At 61.4% G+C, this 17813-nt stretch overlaps 1 protein-coding gene across 7 annotated transcripts; it reads right to left on the bottom strand.

Annotated features, from left to right (window-relative positions):
• Window positions 1–1092: 1092 nt before the first annotated feature.
• Window positions 1093–10684, bottom strand: ETV3 (ETS variant transcription factor 3). Of its 7 annotated transcripts, none has more exons than XM_080634965.1 (5): window positions 10624–10684; window positions 9608–9670; window positions 8426–8663; window positions 6391–6506; window positions 1093–3900 (listed from the first exon to the last, which is right to left on the bottom strand). In XM_080634965.1, exons 2-5 carry the CDS (start codon window positions 9651–9653, stop codon window positions 2750–2752), a joined length of 1551 nt encoding a protein of 516 aa, XP_080491091.1. In that variant the 5' UTR covers window positions 9654–9670; window positions 10624–10684; the 3' UTR covers window positions 1093–2749. The 7 variants fall into 7 exon arrangements, with proteins under 7 accessions (XP_080491091.1, XP_080491093.1, XP_080491092.1 ...); XM_080634967.1 differs by having other exon boundaries at window positions 8426–8648; window positions 10624–10641; XM_080634966.1 differs by lacking the exon at window positions 10624–10684 and adding an exon at window positions 10497–10602.
• Window positions 10685–17813: the final 7129 nt, after the last annotated feature.

The following is a 17813-nucleotide window of genomic DNA, read 5'->3' as shown; positions in this document are numbered from 1 at the left end:
TCCAAAGGCACTGCACAACGGAGGGGATGGGGACAACTTTACACTGGTTTGTACAGAGACACCCGCGCCGGCTCCGCGGCCCCGTCCGCTCATCCCTGCGCATCCCAGCCAAAGCATCAGGAGAAGGGATTGAACCCAACCAAACCCCATCGACCCCCCCCAAAATGTTCTATTTATGAATAGTTTCTCCTTAAAAACACTCTAAAACCCCTCCCTCCCCCCCCCCGCCCCAAAGAAAAATCATAGTTTGAAGTCTTTAAACAATTCTGATTATTTTCAACCCCAAAGAGAAATAAATCCATTATTATTAATGTTGGGCTGGAGCCCAAGCCAGGATCCCGAAGACACAACAAAAAGAGCAACAACAACAACAGAAAATGACTGGAAACCCCCAAAATAAACCAGAATTATGGAATAAATAAAGGCAGGGACAAGGGAGCGCCGGGGGAGCCGCGCTGGGTTAATGCTTCCGCAGAGGGGCTCTTCCTCCTCCTCCTCCTCCTCTGGATCCAGGGGGGTCCAGCAGCGGTGGCCCCGCTTCGGGGCTCATTGGAGCTTCATTCAGTTCAGCCCCGGCGGCTCACGGTGATCCTCAATTCCCCCCCATCCGTGAGATGTCGGCGTCCGGCTCCTTGTCCCGTTCCAAGTCTCTTTTTGTTATTATTATCCTACAGCTTCTCTAGGGCTAAACAAAGCAAAAATGGTTTAAACATGAACATGCTCTGGAGTCATTCCTACAGGTGGACGTGGAGACCCCAAGCCCCGCGCGGGGACCGCTTGGGATCTTTTGGCACATCGGAATAAGAGAAAGAAAACGCTTCCATTCTGAACTTCACCTCCATTGCTCAGCACCCCCCTGCCCAGGCAAGGCCAAGTCCGCTCGGGAGCACCCTGAGCCGGAGGGACCATGGGCACGAGTGGGTTGGGGGCCCCCCCCCTCAAAGCAGAGCCCATCACTGGTCCATTGTCCTGAGAACCTGAGTCCTGTATCCCTGAACGCCGAGCTCCCGGTTTGCAGTGCAATGGCTATGAAGAGAACACCCCCCCCCCCCAAAAAGCTCCCCCCTCCCCAAAGCCCCCCCCCAAACCGATTACAAACTCTTTAAAGCCAAACAACAGTTCAACTGAATTCCTTCCTGTGGGTTTCTTATGGAATATTTTGGGATCGGCTCCTCCCCGAGCGGCTCCGGCGCTTGGGCACCGGGGGGGACACACACACGATGTGCATTAAGTGATGGGAAAGGCCTCGTGTTTTCATATTCCTGAGTTCACTCCCTGAGCCCCTCTCCAGGGCCGGAGCGAGGGGCTCCTTCCCCTCTTTTTCCTCCTCTCCAGGAGATAAATCCAGGTGCCAGGGGGGATGCGGAGCTCGCCGGGATAACGCTCCCGCTCCGGGTACCGCAACTGGCGTCTGGCTCCGCTGAGGCTCCAGCGGCCCCATCCCAGAGCGTTTCCAACTCATCCCGCACTCGCACGAGCTTCCTCCTCCAAGAATTCCCAAGTCCTGGGCCGGGGGGATCTGCCCGCACAGGCCGCTCGCCTACGATGCGGTGAATAACCGGGCGCTGGCCGCGCGCGGCTCTAACCCTGCGGACATCGGCTCTTCCCAAGCTCCTTTCAAGGAATCCTTTGGGATTCATGGAGACAAGCGCAGGCCCGGGTGGAAGCCGGTGCTTCAGTTACTCAGCCTAAGGAAAGCTGCGTAGGGAAATAGCAGGTTTATAGCAAAAATACAGCGAGATTTACACCGTGGGCACGGGCTCGGCTCCGGCGCGCACCGCGCTCTCCCTTGCTTCCAATCCCAAATCCCGGCCTCGGCCAAACGCATCCGGCTCCTGTCCATAGACCCTGCTCGCAGAAAGCGTAGTTAAGGCATGAGTCAAAGTGATACGGGGAACCAAACAAAGGGAATAAGAGTTAACAAAGCTCCTGTCATTCCTTCTCCATGAACTCACCGCAATCATTCCAGCGTTAATCTCCCAACTCCACCCATACAATTAGGGGGAAAACCAAAAAACCCTAGGATACATGTTAATGCGTATATTAAAGGCATCAGGTTATTCCTTTTTCCCACCCCATTCCCTTCCCTGAAAGATTATTTTCTGTTAGCATTTTCCTCATGGCTTCTGCAGTATTCCAGAAAGGCGGAAAGGACGGCGACTGCATCCCGAGATCCGCTCATCGGGAATGCAGCTCCTTTCCCAGCAGCGACTTTGCCCCTCGTGGCTTTCCCCCACCTTCCCCGCTCCGCAGCCGGTGCAATAGTCCCTAATCCCCCTCCCCAAAACCACAGCTGGCTTCCGAGGCTGGCGCACGGCACGGCTGGAGCGGGCAGGAATCCTCTCCCACCATCGCACCCGGCTCCGGGTATATATAGGGATAGAGATACGGATATAAAAAGGGAATTAAGATGAATCTGGAGATTCCTGCTTCTATAAATACCAGAGCACAGAGAAAAGAGACCGTGGCTGGAGCCGCTCCAGCCTGGCGGAGACCTCAGCCCCGCTGGAGTTCATGCAAGGTCCGAAGCTCGTGCCCGGGGGCACCCGGCTTCCCTCGCCTCTCCGGCTCGGAGCGAGCCACAAACCGCGTCTCTCCTGCAGTCCAACAAGGAAAACAAAGACACCCCCCCCCCCCCCCAGGTTCTAGAATGACCCAAACCAGGCGTAGCCCCAGCCCCCCGCCCGCCCCCCGCGCTCTGCAACCTTGCTACATAAATACACGGCCGGTTCCAGCGCTCGGCTCCGCTTTAGGTGTCGGAGGCAGCGGCGGCGGCGGGGCCCGCGCCGAGGTGCGGGGTGCCCAGCGCCCCGGTCCAGTGCACGCGGCCGTTGTGGCGCTCCTCGGGGCCCTCCTGGCGGTCCCCGTTCCAGCGGCGCTTGAGACGCAGCTTTGGGGGCATCAGAGCATCCTCCCGCTTCTCCTGCGCGCCCGCTTCGCCGCCGGCCTCGCGCGGAGCCTTCTCCGCGCTGCTCTCGCCTTGCTCCGGGGGCTCTCCGGCCGCGGCGGGGGGCGGCGGGGCTGGGTGCCACGATGGGGCAGCCGGCCTGGCGAACACGGGCCCCTTCTCCTCTTCCAGCGCGCTGGGGCCCTCCTCTCCGTCGCTCTTGTCTTTGCCCTTGGCCGCTGGCTCCTCAGGCTCTGCCTCCTTGTCCATCGCCGGCTCCACCTTGACCCTGGGAGGAGCAGGAGGCACCTGCGGGGCCGGCGGCTCCTCGGCACTTTCCAGTCTCTCTCTGTTTTTGCGCCCCACGGGGGGAGGCTGCAGCTTGATGGGGAACTGGGGCTGCTCCTCCAGGGGCATTTGGCACTGTAGTGGTGGCACCATGAGCGGGTAGCGGGGGAAAGTCCGCGGGCTCAGGTGGTAGTTGAAGACGGAGCAGGCCTGGGAGTGCAGGTAGTGTTTCATCTCCTCGGGGTTGAAAGAGAAGCAGCTGCTACCTGTGAAGGGGCTGAGCCCCGGAGAAGGGCTGTAGGAGAACAGGGTGGGAGTCAGGGATAACGCCGGAGAGATGGGAACGTTGAGGACCCCCCCGCGCCCCGGCAGAGGGGACACAGCGAAGGGGCTGTGAGGATCTGGATAGATCCCGGGCCTGGTGAAGAGCGGGAGCATGATGTCGGGCTTGCGCTTCTGGTGGTTGACGCTCCCGGCGCCCACGGCGTTGCGGGAGCCCATGAGATCCACCCCGCGGCGCCAATCCGAGGAGCCATCCTCCAGCTCCGGCAGGTCCGGCTTCCTCTCGCCGCCATCCCCCAGCCCTTCGGGGTTGGATGGGAGCAACGAGCCCCCGGAGAAGCGGCTGGGTTGGGCATCTTCGGTGGGAGAGTGGCTGTCGAGCGGTGGGAAGTGGAAGCGGGATGAGGCCGTGGGGACAGGAGGAGCGCTCTGCGGCACGACGCCTGCGACAGGGAAGGGGAAGGAGAGAGCAAGGGAAAGAGTTAAGGGCGAGGAGGGAGTTAAGTCGCAGCTGAGGAGCTGCTTTGCGGGCTGCACCCGCAGGCGGTTGGAAGGGTAACACACGAACACCAGCAACAAGGCAGCGGAGAAGGGGCTGGGAGGTGCCTTTCCCATCTGCTCCCTGCCCTGCACTGCTCCAGCCTCCTCTGCCCTCCTCAGAACCGCGCCACTGCTGAGGGGAACCGGCTCCTGTCCGCCCCGGCTGAGGGTTTGTGACCCTCCGGTGCCATCAAAGTCACCTCCACCTTCAGAGCCCCCCCCAGCACCGGGCGGCAGCAGCACCTTAGAGCAATGTGGGAAACCTCAAGCGCTCGGAGCTGACTCAAAGGCCCGGATTTAGGCTTTGCTGGGGAGCTCTTCCTGCCGCCAGCTCGCGCTGGCTCCTCTTCCACCAGCCCAGCTCCAGCTCGCTCGTGCCACAACCACCACGTCAAGGCAAACTTCTCACCTCCCCTGCTCGCCCGTTGCTTCTCCTTTCCCTTCCAAAGCAGAGGCGAGAGCAGAAACTCGACTGCAGTGCCCCCGAAACAGGTTTGTTATCCCAGCCCCCATCCCCAGCCAGAAGGGAAGAAAACAGGTTGTAATTAGACAAGTGCATTCCAGTTCTCCAAACTTCTTTTTTTAAATGCATGCCCCAGAGATAGGAGGGAGTGGCTGCAAACAGGGAAAAGGAACAGCACTGAGCAATATTGAGCTGGAACTGCCCAGACTCGTTGCTGCAAGTAATTATAGATCTGCAGCTCAGCTTCATACTACATCTTTACACCCCCGTGCTTTGGCTGAGGCCTCCTGGCGAGCACATTTCCTTCTCCCTGCTGCCATGAAGGTGAAGCACAACGCCTTGATGAGGGTTTCTCTTCTCCCAAGCCCTGGGTTTGGGGTTGGTGTCTGCTTAGAAGACAATGCCTTGAAAGCACCGCTCCTGCAGGGACTCCCCAGGGCTGGGGAGGGCCGTGGGGAGCTCCAAGCGCCAAGAGCAGGGTGGGAGGCAGGAGCTGCACGAGCACGGGGAGGAGACAAGCTCTTGCCCACACGTAACCTGTTCTGCTCAGCCGCGGGGTTTCGGAGGCAACTTCCAATCCCCGCTTTCCCCTTTGCTCTCCCTGCGAGACGGAGCTCCCAAGGCGTCCCCTGGGGCACTGGTCTGGAGGTGAGAACCGAGCGCAAGAGGGTTCAGGCGCCTCTGCTTTGCTGGGGAGAGGTTGTCTTGGGCCTTGTGGTGAGTTCCAGAAGGGGCTCTTTGGATGGAGCCAATGGCCACTGATGTCTCTGGATGTGAGCTGGCCACAGATCACCCCAGCTGTACAAATCCAGCTATGGAGGGGCTCAGCTCCATCGAGGAGCCTCCAAGAAACCTGGAGAGGGGCTTGGGGCAAGGGATGCAGGGCCAGGCCAAGGGGAATGGCTTGAACCTGCCAGAGGGGAGACTGAGATGAGCTCTTAGGCAGAAGCTCTTCCCTGTGAGGGTGCTGAGGCGCTGGCCCAGGGTGCCCAGAGAAGCTGGGGCTGCCCCATCCCTGGCAGTGTTCAAGGCCAGGTTGGACACAGGGGCTCTGAGCATCCTGCTCTAGTGGAAGGGGTCCCTGCCTGTGGCACAGGTTGGAAGTGAATGGTCTTTAAGCTCCATTCCAACCCAAACCATTCCATGATCCCATGATTCTATGAAAAAGGGTCTTGCAAACAAAGGACCCTCTTCCAGACCGACCTCAGCAGCACTGCTGACTTGGGGACAAAGCCAGAGTGAACTCCTGCTCCTGGCAAGAGACTCAAAGGCCTTTGAGGAGAAGGGAACAATTCTGTTCCATTCCCAAAGCTGTTTTTACTCTCCTGCTCTGCTGTGCCGCAGGGAGCAGCAAGGAATACCTGGGATTTCAGTCAAACCCGGGCGAGTTCCTGCTCTGCTCTGGGCTGGCTACTGTGTCCCTGCCAGCTCCAGCTGGGAAGGTGGGAAAGAGAAGCCCCTTTGGCTTGCAGCGGAGCAGAACTGAAGCAAGCAAGCTCTGCAGAAGCAGGCAGGACAGCAAACTGCTGTAAGCTCTGAACTCGCTGACAGCGCTCCCTCCCCGTGCACCTCTAAGCTCCTTGTCGAGAAGGGTCACATTTATATGGCACCATAAACTTGGGTTGCAAGCATGTGAGTGAGGCCAGGGCCCTGCCGCAGGGCTAAATCCCTCTTATCCCAAGGACACCCACCCTCCACCAAAGCAAAGCAAACCCTTGGCACCCATAAAGCTCCAAGAGGAAACCCAAATGCCTCCAAATAACCCCCAAAATGACCACAGCTCCATCTGTAACAACCCCAAGGGAAAGAGTGCTCCAGATAAGGCTTTATCAAGGGCCAGCCATGCCCACCATGGCCACGCTGACTGCTCCAGCGGGCTTCCAAGCATAGGAGACGACTGATGGGGATCAGCCCCGGCCGCCCCACTCACCATTAGGCCGAATGTTAATGAAGGGGTAGTTGGGCATCACCAGCTTGTTGAAGTTGAACTTGTAGGTGAACCTTTTGCCTTTTGTCTTGTGGAGAATCCTCTTGTTGTAATAGTATCTGCGAAGGAGAGTTAAAGGGACCAATAAGGCAGTGATCTGCTTAAAGGCCTCGCTTCTTTCAGGGCCATCAATGAGGAACCCGAAGCTGCTCCCGAATTCGATGCTCTTAATCCAAGGCAGCATGGGTTGAGTGGGAATTTTCCAGCCACCACCCACTCCTGCACAACACTCTTCAGCAGGAGCCTTCAAACCACCTCAGCGGGCATCATGTTCCTTAGAACACGTGCGGAGAGGGAAATCCTCAGGAGAGGTGAAAGCTGAACAGGCCAAGCCTGGACACGTTCTCCCCCCCGGCCAAACCAGCACCAGAGCCATGGGCTGCGGGGTCTCTACAAGCATCCCACTGGCGCTACCTCCCTGTTTCCACTTGTGTAAGGGTCCCCCAGCCCTGTGGCTGCCAAGGAATGCTCCGGGATACGGAGCAGGAAAGGGAAATCAGGTGAAGCTGTGCTCAGACTCCAAACCTGGAAGAGAACGTGCATCCAAGCTGGGCTGCAACAAAACTCAGGGCGACGAAGGAGCTGAGTGAAAGGGACCAAGGTACCCCGCCAGCCTCAGATTTGGGGCTCATTTGTGCCATCAAAGCCCCGGGTATCCTGACACTGCTCCCTTCTGCTCACCCTTTGGATTACAAACATTCCATGGCCTTCACAGGCAGCGCTGGGCTGCAGAGGGCAGGGTATGGGAGCCTTTGGGATCACCAGCTCCCTTCCTCCCCTCCAGAGCTCGGAGGCAGTGGGTGTAATCCCCACCACAGCCTCCTCCCCACTTACACCACCACTGTTTGTCCTCAGCCTCCTCCTCCTGGTATCCAAACAAAGGTGTTACACGGGGATCATCCTGGCTTTCGGAGGCTCAGGTACACACGGGGCCTGTTGCCACAGTGCCACCAAGCACGGCAGGGCCAGCTCCAAGTGGGGACCTGCCCCTGCTGCCACCCTCAGCACCAGGATGCCAGGACACGAGGAGGGCTGGAAGCTGGAGCCTGTTTTCCACCCCCAGCACCAATTACGGCCTCGGTGCTGTTCAATTTATTGTTTCCTTCCTGTTCCAGAACCCGAGTCTTGTGTTTGCTGCCTTGTTTGTCTTTGGCAGCTCCACCCAGGAGGTATCAGAGGGCGTAAGGCAGCGAAGTCCATGTCACGGACTGATAATGCCCGGAGCGGTCAGGAACCCAGCCTCAAAATCCTGGGATACTTCAGGAGCTCGGGGTAGTTTTCCAGTGTCTTCACATCAGAGAGTGGGAAAACCAACCACCACTATGGAAGGGGCTAAAGGAAGCCGCACTGGAGGCTCTGGAGTGTGAAGTGAGGAATGCTCACACAAGGGGACACTGGGGGGGGGTGTCCTGTCACCTGGGCTTGGGAAACACCCATTCCAAGCCCTGGAATCGGGAATGGCTCTGCCTTAAGCACGTTTAGTGGCAAAGAGGTGAGTACCAAGGAGGCTGGGAAGGGGAATTGCTTTCTCTGAGCAGTCCCCTCAATGGTGTGGGAGTGGAGCAACACCTCGGGCCTCCTCCCACACCCCCATTGCTCAAGGCAGCAGCCAGGAAGCCGAGAACAGGGAAAAGCTTCCCGGAAGCAAAGCATCCAGGTGATGACAACCCGAAACCAGGGTGTGAATCCACAGCACCCGCAGGGGGTGATGCAGTGAACTCTGCTCCTCTGATCCTACACCAAGCACGGGGTGTCCATCCCATCCCCCAAACGGGATGCAAACCTCCCAAAACCACAAGGGATGGAATAGCTACGGTCAGCTGTCCAAGCGAGGATGGAGGGAGAGCACGGTGCAGCCCTATGGAATGGGTTGGGTTGGAAGGGACCTTAAAGCCCATCTAAAGCCACAGACTCCTTCCATAGCCAGCCCTATCCTGGGGCCTGGACCACTTCCAGGGCTGGGGAAGCCGCTGCTCACCTCAGTGCCCGGCTCAGTTTGTCGTAGTTCATCTGGGGTTTGCATTTCCTGCGCCCCCAGAGCCGGGCCACCTCGTCAGGGTCCTTGATGACGAACTCCCCGTACTCGCCCTGCTGCCAGGCGATGACGTGGCGGAATTCCTCCTTCTGCAGCAGCTCCAGGATGAAATGCCAGAGCTGGATCTGCCGGGAGCCGGGGCTGGACTCGGTCTTGTAAGCCCACTCTGGGAAATGATAACCTTGAGAAGGACCAGAACACAGAGCAAGAAAGCCAGTGAGACAGCACCGGCAGCTCCCAACCACCGAGCCCCACCATGGATTCCTCAGGTTTCCTCCCGGGTGAGACCACAGAGCAGCACTGGGGCTGCAATTCCCTTTAAATTCCATTCCATTTTATTCAATTCCATTAAATATCCAGTGTGGAAGCAGAGAAACCCGGCTCTCCTACTCGAGCTGCTCATTTCCCACCTCCTTCCAGCCCCCTCTCCTCAAAGAATCCCCCAACACTGCCAACAAATGATAAAACCGAAAGGGAAGCAGCCAAAAGGAGCCCAGAAGCTCCAATTTAAACTCCAGGTGGCTGGAATACTGCAAAGGATCCCAATGTGGGCTTTTGGCACACAGGGGGGTGAGGGCAGACAGCTCCCAGCAGCTCCAGCTCCCCCGATTCCAGCCTGCTCCAGACTCCACCGCGCCGGCAGATGTTTGTGAGTGGCTGCCAAGTCCGGCTTTCCCAGAGGAGTTTCCCAGCACAAGGACTAACGCCAGGATCGGGGTAGGGATTTTCCCCGCCCCCCCCCCCCCCTTTCCCTTCTTTCCTCTCTTTACAACTCCTCGTAGCCACAATTCCAAGCTCCGGCAGCGTGGCAGAAGTCGCATCGTGCTCCAACGCCACCCACCAGCCCTCTGGCAAAGCTGCGACGGAGGCAAAAGCAGGCACGAGCCGCAGCATTCCGGGGGGGCTCCACCTTCCACATCCCAAATCCTCACGACTAAAACACCTCCGGGAAGATTCATTTGCATTTCCAACCCGGCTCTCCTCAAACCTCGCCGACGTCTGAGCGGCTTTTGCCCACGGCCGGGAGCTTTTGGGAGAGGTGGAATTAATCCCTCCTGAGCTGCTTTATCCCGGGAAAAGGATTCCCATCAGGGCTGGAACAACTCAGCCTTTACACTTCCTTACCTCCTCCTCCTTCTGGCTTATCCACAATGCTGCAGCCCGCTTTCATTTTCTCCCTCCTGCTGACTGCGGAACACAAGGAAAGCGGCATCAGCCACAGCCATGGAATTTCGTCACCTCCAGCCTCTTCCCTGGGCTCTCCCTGCCCGTCCCCATTCCCAACCAGCTTCCCACCGGTGTTTAAGCCCAGCCAGGGAGCGGGACGTGGGGCCGGCAGACAGACGGAACAAGCCAAACACAGTTGGTCTCCTGTTACCAGACGGGTTCCGCTGCCAAAATACACACGCCATGGACCAGGGAGGGGAATGGGCACGGGATGGGAAGCGAGGGGGGGAAAATCCCGGCTCCCGATCCCCTTCCCAGCCAGCACATCTGATTCCAATCGCTTCCAGGGGCCGCGGGGCGAGGAACCTGCCAGCGCCGCGGGAACCGGCTGCTTCCCCCCCCCGAAAACAACGGGAAAACCGGATCCCCACGGGATCGCGGCGGGCGCGGGATTCCCCCCCCCCCGGGGCTCGGGGCCCAGACCCGGCTCCTCCTTGAACGTTCAAAGCATGTAAATGGCGGCGGGAGGAGCCCCGGCGCCGCCGCGGCGGCCGGGCCCGCGCTGCCGGGCTCCCGTTACAGCCCCGCCGCCCCCTGCGCCGGCCTGCCCCGGCCTGCCCGCCGCGCCCGCCCCTGCCCCGGGCGGAGCAGCACGGCCCCGCCGCCGCCTCCCGTCACCGCCAGCACCCCCGGGACCGCTCGCCCGCATCGGCCCCCCCCACAGCGACCGGTTAGCGGGGGGTCCCCCCCTCGCTGAGCCGGTAACCGGGACGTCCCCGTTACCCCCCCCCCCACGGGCCTCCACCCCCAGCACTGCGGCCTCCCCTCCCCTTTCCTTCTCGGTTACCGGCGGTTTCCCTCCCCCGCTCCGCCTCCGGTAACGGCTCCCCCCCCGCCCAGGCCTCCCGGTCAACCGGTGCCCGGCGCCGCGTCGGGACCGAGCCGGGGCGGGGGGGGGCCGGTGCGGGACCCACCTGCGGGGGGGGCCGGGTCCGGGTCCGGAGGGGTGCGGGGGGGGGGGGTCGGTGCGGGCCCCGGTGCGGTGCCGATGGGGGGGGGGGGTGCGCGCGCTCTCGCCTCGCTGCTGCCGCCGCCGCCGCCGCCTCCCCCGCACGGCCACCGGAACCGGAACCGCCGCCGCCACCGCCCACACGCTTCCGGGCACGCGCGCGCACGCGCACTTCCGCTTCCGGCACAGGCCCGGCCCTCACCCCCCCCACCCCCCTCACCCCGCCTTCCCCAGCGGGAGCGCGCACGCACGGGCCCGCCCCGCGACGGGAGGAGGAGAGGGACAAAGCGCGGCGGAACGCGGAGGGAGCGCGGGGCCGGGGCTCGCTGTGCTGCGTCCGGATGTGCGAGGACCGAGCCAGGCCGGGATCCAGATGTGCGGGGATCCTGGTATAGAGGGATCCAGATGTGCAGGGATTCTGGTATAGAGGGATCCAGATGTGCGGGGATCCTGGTATAGAGGGATCCAGATGTGCAGGGATTCTGGTATAGAGGGATCCAGATGTGCGGGGATCCTGGTATAGAGGGATCCAGATGTGCAGGGATTCTGGTATAGAGGGATCCAGATGTGCAGGGATTCTGGTATAGAGGGATCCAGATGTGCGGGGATCCTGGTATAGAGGGATCCAGATGTGCAGGGATCCAGATGTGCAGGGATTCTGGTATAGAGGGATCCAGATGTGTAGAGATCCAGATGTGCAGGGATTCTGGTATAGAGGGATCCAGATGTATAGGAATCCTGGTATATAGGGATCTAGATGTGCAAGGATCCTAATATAGAGGGATCCAGATGTACGAGGATCCTGGTAGACAGGGATGCAGATGAGCGGGAATCATGGTATACAGGGATGCAGATATGCAGGGATCCAGCTGTGCGGTGATCCTGCTATATGAGAATCCAGCTGTGCAAGGGTTCCACTTGACTGGGATCCATCCATGCAGGGAAGCTGCTGCACTGGGATGCAGCTATGTCGGGATCCAGTTGTGCAGGTGTATGACTGTAACAGGATCCAGCTGTGCAGGGATCCAGCTGTGCAGGTGTATGACTGTAACAGGATCCAGCTGTGCAGGTGTATGACTGTATCAGGATCCAGCTGTGCAGGGATCCAGCTGTGCAGGTGTATGACTGTGACAGGATCCAGCTGTGCAGGGATCCAGCTGTGCAGGTGTATGACTGTGACAGGATCCAGCTGTGCAGGGATCCAGCTGTGCAGGTGTATGACTGTATCAGGATCCAGCTGTGCAGGGATCCAGCTGTGCAGGTGTATGACTGTGACAGGATCCAGCTGTGTGTGGATCCAGCTGTGCAGGTGTATGACTGTAACAGGATCCAGCTGTGCAGGTGTATGACTGTGACAGGATCCAGCTGTGCAGGGATCCAGCTGTGCAGGTGTATGACTGTGACAGGATCCAGCTGTGCAGGGATCCAGCTGTGCAGGTGTATGACTGTGACAGGATCCAGCTGTGCAGGGATCCAGCTGTGCAGGTGTATGACTGTATCAGGATCCAGCTGTGCAGGCTCCAGCCCTGTGTGGGCCAGGCTCTACAGGGATGGGGCTCCATGGGGGGACCTGGCCATGGGGGCTGCTGTCTGGGGGGGGCTGCTTTGACCCCCACACGTCTCCAGCCCCCGTCACCCAGACCCCCCCACCCCACTGCAGAACCCCCGGGGCACCCCCATCAATGCACCCCCATTTGCCTTCACCTGCCTTTATTGAAGGGGGCCTGGGGGGCACCCCCTGTCCCCCACCGGACCAGGCTGGAGCCCCCCCCAGCATGGACGAGGCGCTCAGCGCCCGTGCTGGGCTCTGGCAGCACCGCCTCCTGCCTGCACCTCGCTGTAGATGGTGATGGGGTGCTCGTGCTGCTGGAGGGCAGAAAACGGGGAGCCCCTGGATCAGGGCATTGGGACATGGCGGGAGGGGATGAATCCGGCACCGGCATCACCGGGGGATGAACCAGGAGCCAAACCCAGCCCCGCGCACCCAACCTCACCCATTGCGGGGGCTTTGCCCTCTGGATCTTGGCATACGATGGCTCCGGTGGAGCATCCTCGCTGGAGATGGGAACGCGGGCGGCTACGGAGAGAGGAATGGGCAGGGGTGAGCCAAGGGGAGCTGGGATGCAGGGGAAAGGGGATGGATCCATCCTGGTCCAGAAGCAGGAAGAGCCCCAGCAAAGGGAAAAGCCAGATTCCCTCTTTCCCAGCTTTGTTTCCCGAGGATGCGGCCTTGCCCTGGCAGCGCCCACCTCCCTTGACTGCTTCCCTCTTCCTCCTCATCCTCCACAGCCAAGCGATGCCGAGCAGGATTCCCATGATCCCGGCCACTGCTAGGAGCCACTTCCACCAGCACCATGCCCCTATGGGGACACGTGGTGGGTGCCGGCACCCAGCTGTGGGGCAGTGGGTGCTGGGGTGGGATTTACCCTGCAGCCGGCACAGGGTATCCATGCGGATGGAGATGCTCCGCTCCTGGATGGGGCTCCGGGCCACGCAGGAGTAGCTGGAGTTGAAGGCGCTGGAGGGCAGGGCCAGGCACAGAGTGTGGCTGCCCCCACAGAGCCGGCCCCACACCGGCCCCATAGCGCTGCTGAGCTGCCAGGACACCTCAGCACCGCTGCCCGCCGGCACCCAGCACCGCAGGGTGAGGTTGCACCCATGGGTGCTGATGGAGAGCTGCTGCTGCTGGACCTCTGGCACCGGCACCGGCTCTGTGTGGGGGACAAAGAGACCATGGCTGGGGCGCAGGGGGGGATGTGGAGATGGGGGTGCAGGGGAGGATGTGGAGATGGGGGTGCAGGGGGGGATGTGGAGATGGGGGTGCAGGAGGGGATGTGGAGATGGGGGTGCAGGGGAGGATGTGGAGATGGGGGTGCAGGAGGGGATGTGGAGATGGGGGTGCAGGGGGGGATGTGGAGATGGGGGTGCAGGGGAGGATGTGGAGATGGGGGTGCAGGGGGGGATGTGGAGATGGGGGTGCAGGGGGGGATGTGGAGATGAGGGTGCAGGGGAGGATGTGGAGATGAGGGTGCAGGGGGGGATGTGGAGATGGGGGTGCAGGAGGGGATGTGGAGATGGGGGTGCAGGGGGGGGATGTGGAGATGGGGGTGCAGGGGAGGATGTGGAGATGGGGGTGCAGGGGGGGGATGTGGAGATGGGGGTGCAGGGGGGGATGTGGAGATGGGGGTGCAGGAGGGGATGTGGAGATGGGGGTGCAGGGGGGGATGTGGAGATGGGGGTGCAGGGGGGGATGTGGAGATGGGGGTGCAGGGGGGGATGTGGAGATGGGGGTGCAGGGGAGGATGTGGAGATGGGGGTGCAGGAGGGGATGTGGAGATGGGGGTGCAGGGGGGGATGTGGAGATGGGGGCGCAGGGGGGGATGTGGAGATGGGGGCGCTGGGGGGGATGTGGAGATGGGGGTGCAGGGGGGGATGTGGAGATGGGGTTCAGGAGGGGATGTGGAGATGGGGGTGCAGGGGGGGATGTGGAGATGGGGTTCAGGAGGGGATGTGGAGATGGGGGCTGTGGTTTAATCATCAACCCGGGTTATCCCCGTGACAGATGCAGCGCAGCGGGAGCAGCGCCTGCTCCTGTTTACACTGCGGGTGCAGATGGGGTTCATTGCCTCTCCCCAGGCAGGCCGGTTCCATGCTGGGTATAAACCCTCACCCACCGTAGATGGAGAGGTTAAAGAACTGATCCTCCACCATCGCCGGGTGCAGCTTGATGCGAGCCCCATAGACGCCGCTGTCACCGCGCTGCAGCGCCGCGATCCTCAGCCCCGTCCGGTTGAACCTCTCCAGCCGGTCCTTGAACCGGTCCCTGGGGTCTGGGCGCTCGAAGCCAGCGGGGCCCAGCTCTGCCACCTGGATGGTGGCCCCGGTGCCGGCCGAGAAGCTCCACTCGATCTCCTTCACCGTCCTGTTGGGGGGCAGAGCCGGGGAGAGCAGCACCGACCCCCCCAGGACACCGTTCACCTGCCGGGGCTGGGTCCGGGCTTGGCCAAACAGGAGCTCTGTGGGTGAGGCACAAAGTTATCATGGGGACGTGATGGGGACAGGATGGGGACAGAAGGACCCCCAGGGAGGGGTCTCTTTACAGGGGGATGAAGCAGCATCTCCCTGCCCTGGTCCCCTCTCCAGTCTGTGCTGGGGACTGTGATGTCTGCCCCATAAGACCCTGTATCCCACTGGGGCCGCCTCCTGTTTCTGCGGGGAAGGAAGGATGCTGGGCGCAGAGAAAAGCTCCATCTCCTTCACCTACTTTGGGGGAGCAGCACTGACCCCCCCAGGACACCCTTCTTTGGGCAGAGCTTGGCCTGGATGGGGTTGGGATCATGCGGTGGATGGAGATTCCCAGAAGCCCCCTTGTCCTGTTCACAGCCCCCAGCAGAGCCCATGGGCATCGTGATCCACTCAGTCCCCATCACCTCCGCTCAGCATCCCCTCACCGGGTACCACACCGGGTGCTCCAGTGCCTCCCCAGCATCACCCCACATTGTCCCTGTGTCACCCACACTGTGCCTGGTGACAGAGCTTCACAGGGAGGACGGGGATGTTCCTCCCCTCACAGGGCTCAAACCGGGGCAGGTTTGGGCTTAAACCTTTGGGGAATGGCCCCACAGGTCCCAGTGGGGACAGGGACCCCCATTGGGGGCTGTTGGGGGTACTTGGGGTGCATCCCGCCTGGTTTGGGGCGACAGCAAGCACTGAGGATGGGGCTCAGCCTGCCCGGGGGGGGTTGGACGGGCAGAGCGAGAGCCACAGCCCACCCTGCGCCCTGCTCACATCCTGCTCGCCTCGGAGCCGCTTTGGTTTGCAGAGAGGAAGGTGAGAGCAGGGGGGCGGCACCGGGGCCACCAAACCGCAGCAGCAGCAGCAGCAGCGTTGGGGTTCATCACCCCAGGGACCCCCCTGTTCCAGGGATCTGCTGGGATCCCGTTTGGGGGCTGTGGGATGCCGAGCGTGGGGATGGGTGCGGGATTCGCATTGCATCCATTGAGTGTATCCCGGGTGCCCCCATGGCTGCAGGGTGCAAGCCCTGATCCTGTGCAGCGCCCAGAGACGCGGCACCCTCCAGCCTCCCTCTTGCTTCTCATGGAAGCACTCAGGGGAGATCCATCGCGATCCATCAGGATCCATCACCTCCAAACTCCATCTCCCCTTTGCTGGCTGTGCCTTGGCTGAGCCGGAGCATCCATGGAGCAGGAGCCCCCAGCCCCAACCCCAGCCCCGGCAGGCACCGTTTATGCCATACCCACATCCAGGGCTGATTTATGCCAGCACTAAACCTCTGTGGGGTTGATTTATGCCGAGGAGGAGCCGCTGAGCCGTGCCCATCATCACTTCCCCCATCAGCTACAAGGAAGCAGCTCCAAAGAGGAATCATCGCTCCCCTTCCCAGAGGAGAGCCCTGCTCCCACCCTCAGTGTCTGACGTGGAACCACAGAACCGGGCTGGGAAAGACCCTCAGGACCAAAGCCCAGCGTTCTCTACCCCCAGCTCCTCCGCTCTCCCCCATTGCTGCCTAAATGGGGGTCACCGAGAGAGGGGGTTTGCAGAGGAATGGGGGTCCCAAGCGCGGGGGTATCCATGGAACCCTCCCAGCCCCGCTGCCGTCCCCTACCTGCCAGCACGAGGACCATGAGGACCGCGATGCGGGAACGGGGACCACGGGGCCACGTCCCCATCGCTCCGGAGCCCTGAGCCCAGCTCTGCGCTGGGACGAGGAGGAGGGACCATGCAAATGCACCCACAGGGAGCAGCTCCCTCCAGGGGAGCCGTGGGCCGAGGGCAGCCCGCGATGGGCCGGCCATGGGGGAGCTCTTCCTGCTGCGGCAACGGCGAGAGCTCGCCCCAGAGCCCCCAGCCTGGTCCCAAAGCCTCCAGTGCTGGTCCCCAAAGCCCCCAGGCTCCAAAGCCTTGAGCCCAGCTCTTAATACTGGGCTGGAGGAGGGAACATGTGAAGGTGCTCCCATAGAGCATCACACCTCCCCAGGGGAGCGGTGCGGGGGGACCCCACTGAGACCCAGCCAGAATAGCCTGGCCGGGATGGGGGCTCTTTCTGCTGCAGCAAGGGGATAGGGCTGGTTCCAATGGCCTCAACAGGGTCCCAAAGCCCCCCAGGCTGGTTCCAAAGCCCTCAACTGGTCCTAAAGCCTCCAAGCAGGTCCCAAAGCACCGTTAGTGTCAGCAGCATCTCTGGAGCTCATCTATCCGCCTGCTCTGGGGTTGGGTGTCCATAGGGACACGGCCCTGCTGCCATTCCAAGAAGGAAGCGAGAGGTTTGAGGGGTCAGGGATGCGGCTTTCACAGCCCCTGGATGGATGCTCCTGTACCAGCTCCATGTGTGGATGCACAGAGACCGGCGTGCACACGTGTATACATACATGTAAAGGTGTGCACATACATGTACACACACGTGTGTGCTCCGTGTCAGTCCTGGCTGTGATCTCATTGACATTTATTAGCTCTGTGACAGGAGGGGATGGGAGGGGACGGGGGGGACAGGAGGTGCTGGACACACAGGCAGTGACACCCCCTCCGTCGTGGCAGTGCATGGCCCTCACTGGTGACAGCTACAGGGGGGGAATAGGGGTGCTCCCCGGTGCACGGGTCCCTTCCACATCCTTCTGCATCCCCACCGATGGGGACCTGCATGGGACGGGGATGGGGGACGCCCTCTGTGTCCCTATGGCACATCCATCCCATGCGGGCATCACCCCAGGGAGGGTCCCAGCGAGGCCCCGGGGGTGCTGGTGGCGGCTGGGGGGACACTGGGGGTCACCCTGGCCCTGCAGCACTGAGCTGTGCCCCTGCCCCCCCCAGTGCCCCCAGCCCCGGCCAAGTGTGGCAGCAGATGGGAGGTGAAATCTGGGCTTCCCCCATCCCAATCTCAGAGCATCCCAGGACATCTCGAAGCATCCTGGAACATCCAGAGCCATCCTGGAGCATCCCAGAGCATCCCAGGGCATCCTGGAGCATCCCAGAGTGCCCTGAGGCATTCTGGGCATCCCAGAGCATCCCAGGGCATCCTGGAGCATCCCAGGGCTTCCAGAGATATCCAGGAGCATCCTGGGGCAGTCTGGAGCATCCCTGGTCATCCTGGAGCACCCCAGAGCATCCTGGGGCATCCAGGAGCATCCCTGGTCATCC

The sequence above is a fragment of the Psittacula echo genome (assembly GCF_963264785.1).
Source record: "Psittacula echo genome assembly, chromosome: 26".
NCBI lineage: Eukaryota > Metazoa > Chordata > Aves > Psittaciformes > Psittacidae > Psittacula > Psittacula echo.
Note: the sequence above shows the minus strand (reverse complement) of the source record. Positions and strands in the feature narration are given on the sequence as shown.

Excerpts from the sequence above, each read along its gene's own strand:
- ETV3 (XM_080634961.1), bottom strand. The coding sequence starts at position 9,695 with ATGCCGCTTTCCTTGTGTTCCGCAGTCAGCAGGAGGGAGAAAATGAAA. Across the intron at positions 6,507-8,425 it reads AAACTGAGCCGGGCACTGAG|ATACTATTACAACAAGAGGA; the intron begins GTGAGCAGCGGC and ends TCTCCTTCGCAG. Across the intron at positions 3,901-6,390 it reads CATTAACATTCGGCCTAATG|GCGTCGTGCCGCAGAGCGCT; the intron begins GTGAGTGGGGCG and ends TCCCTGTCGCAG.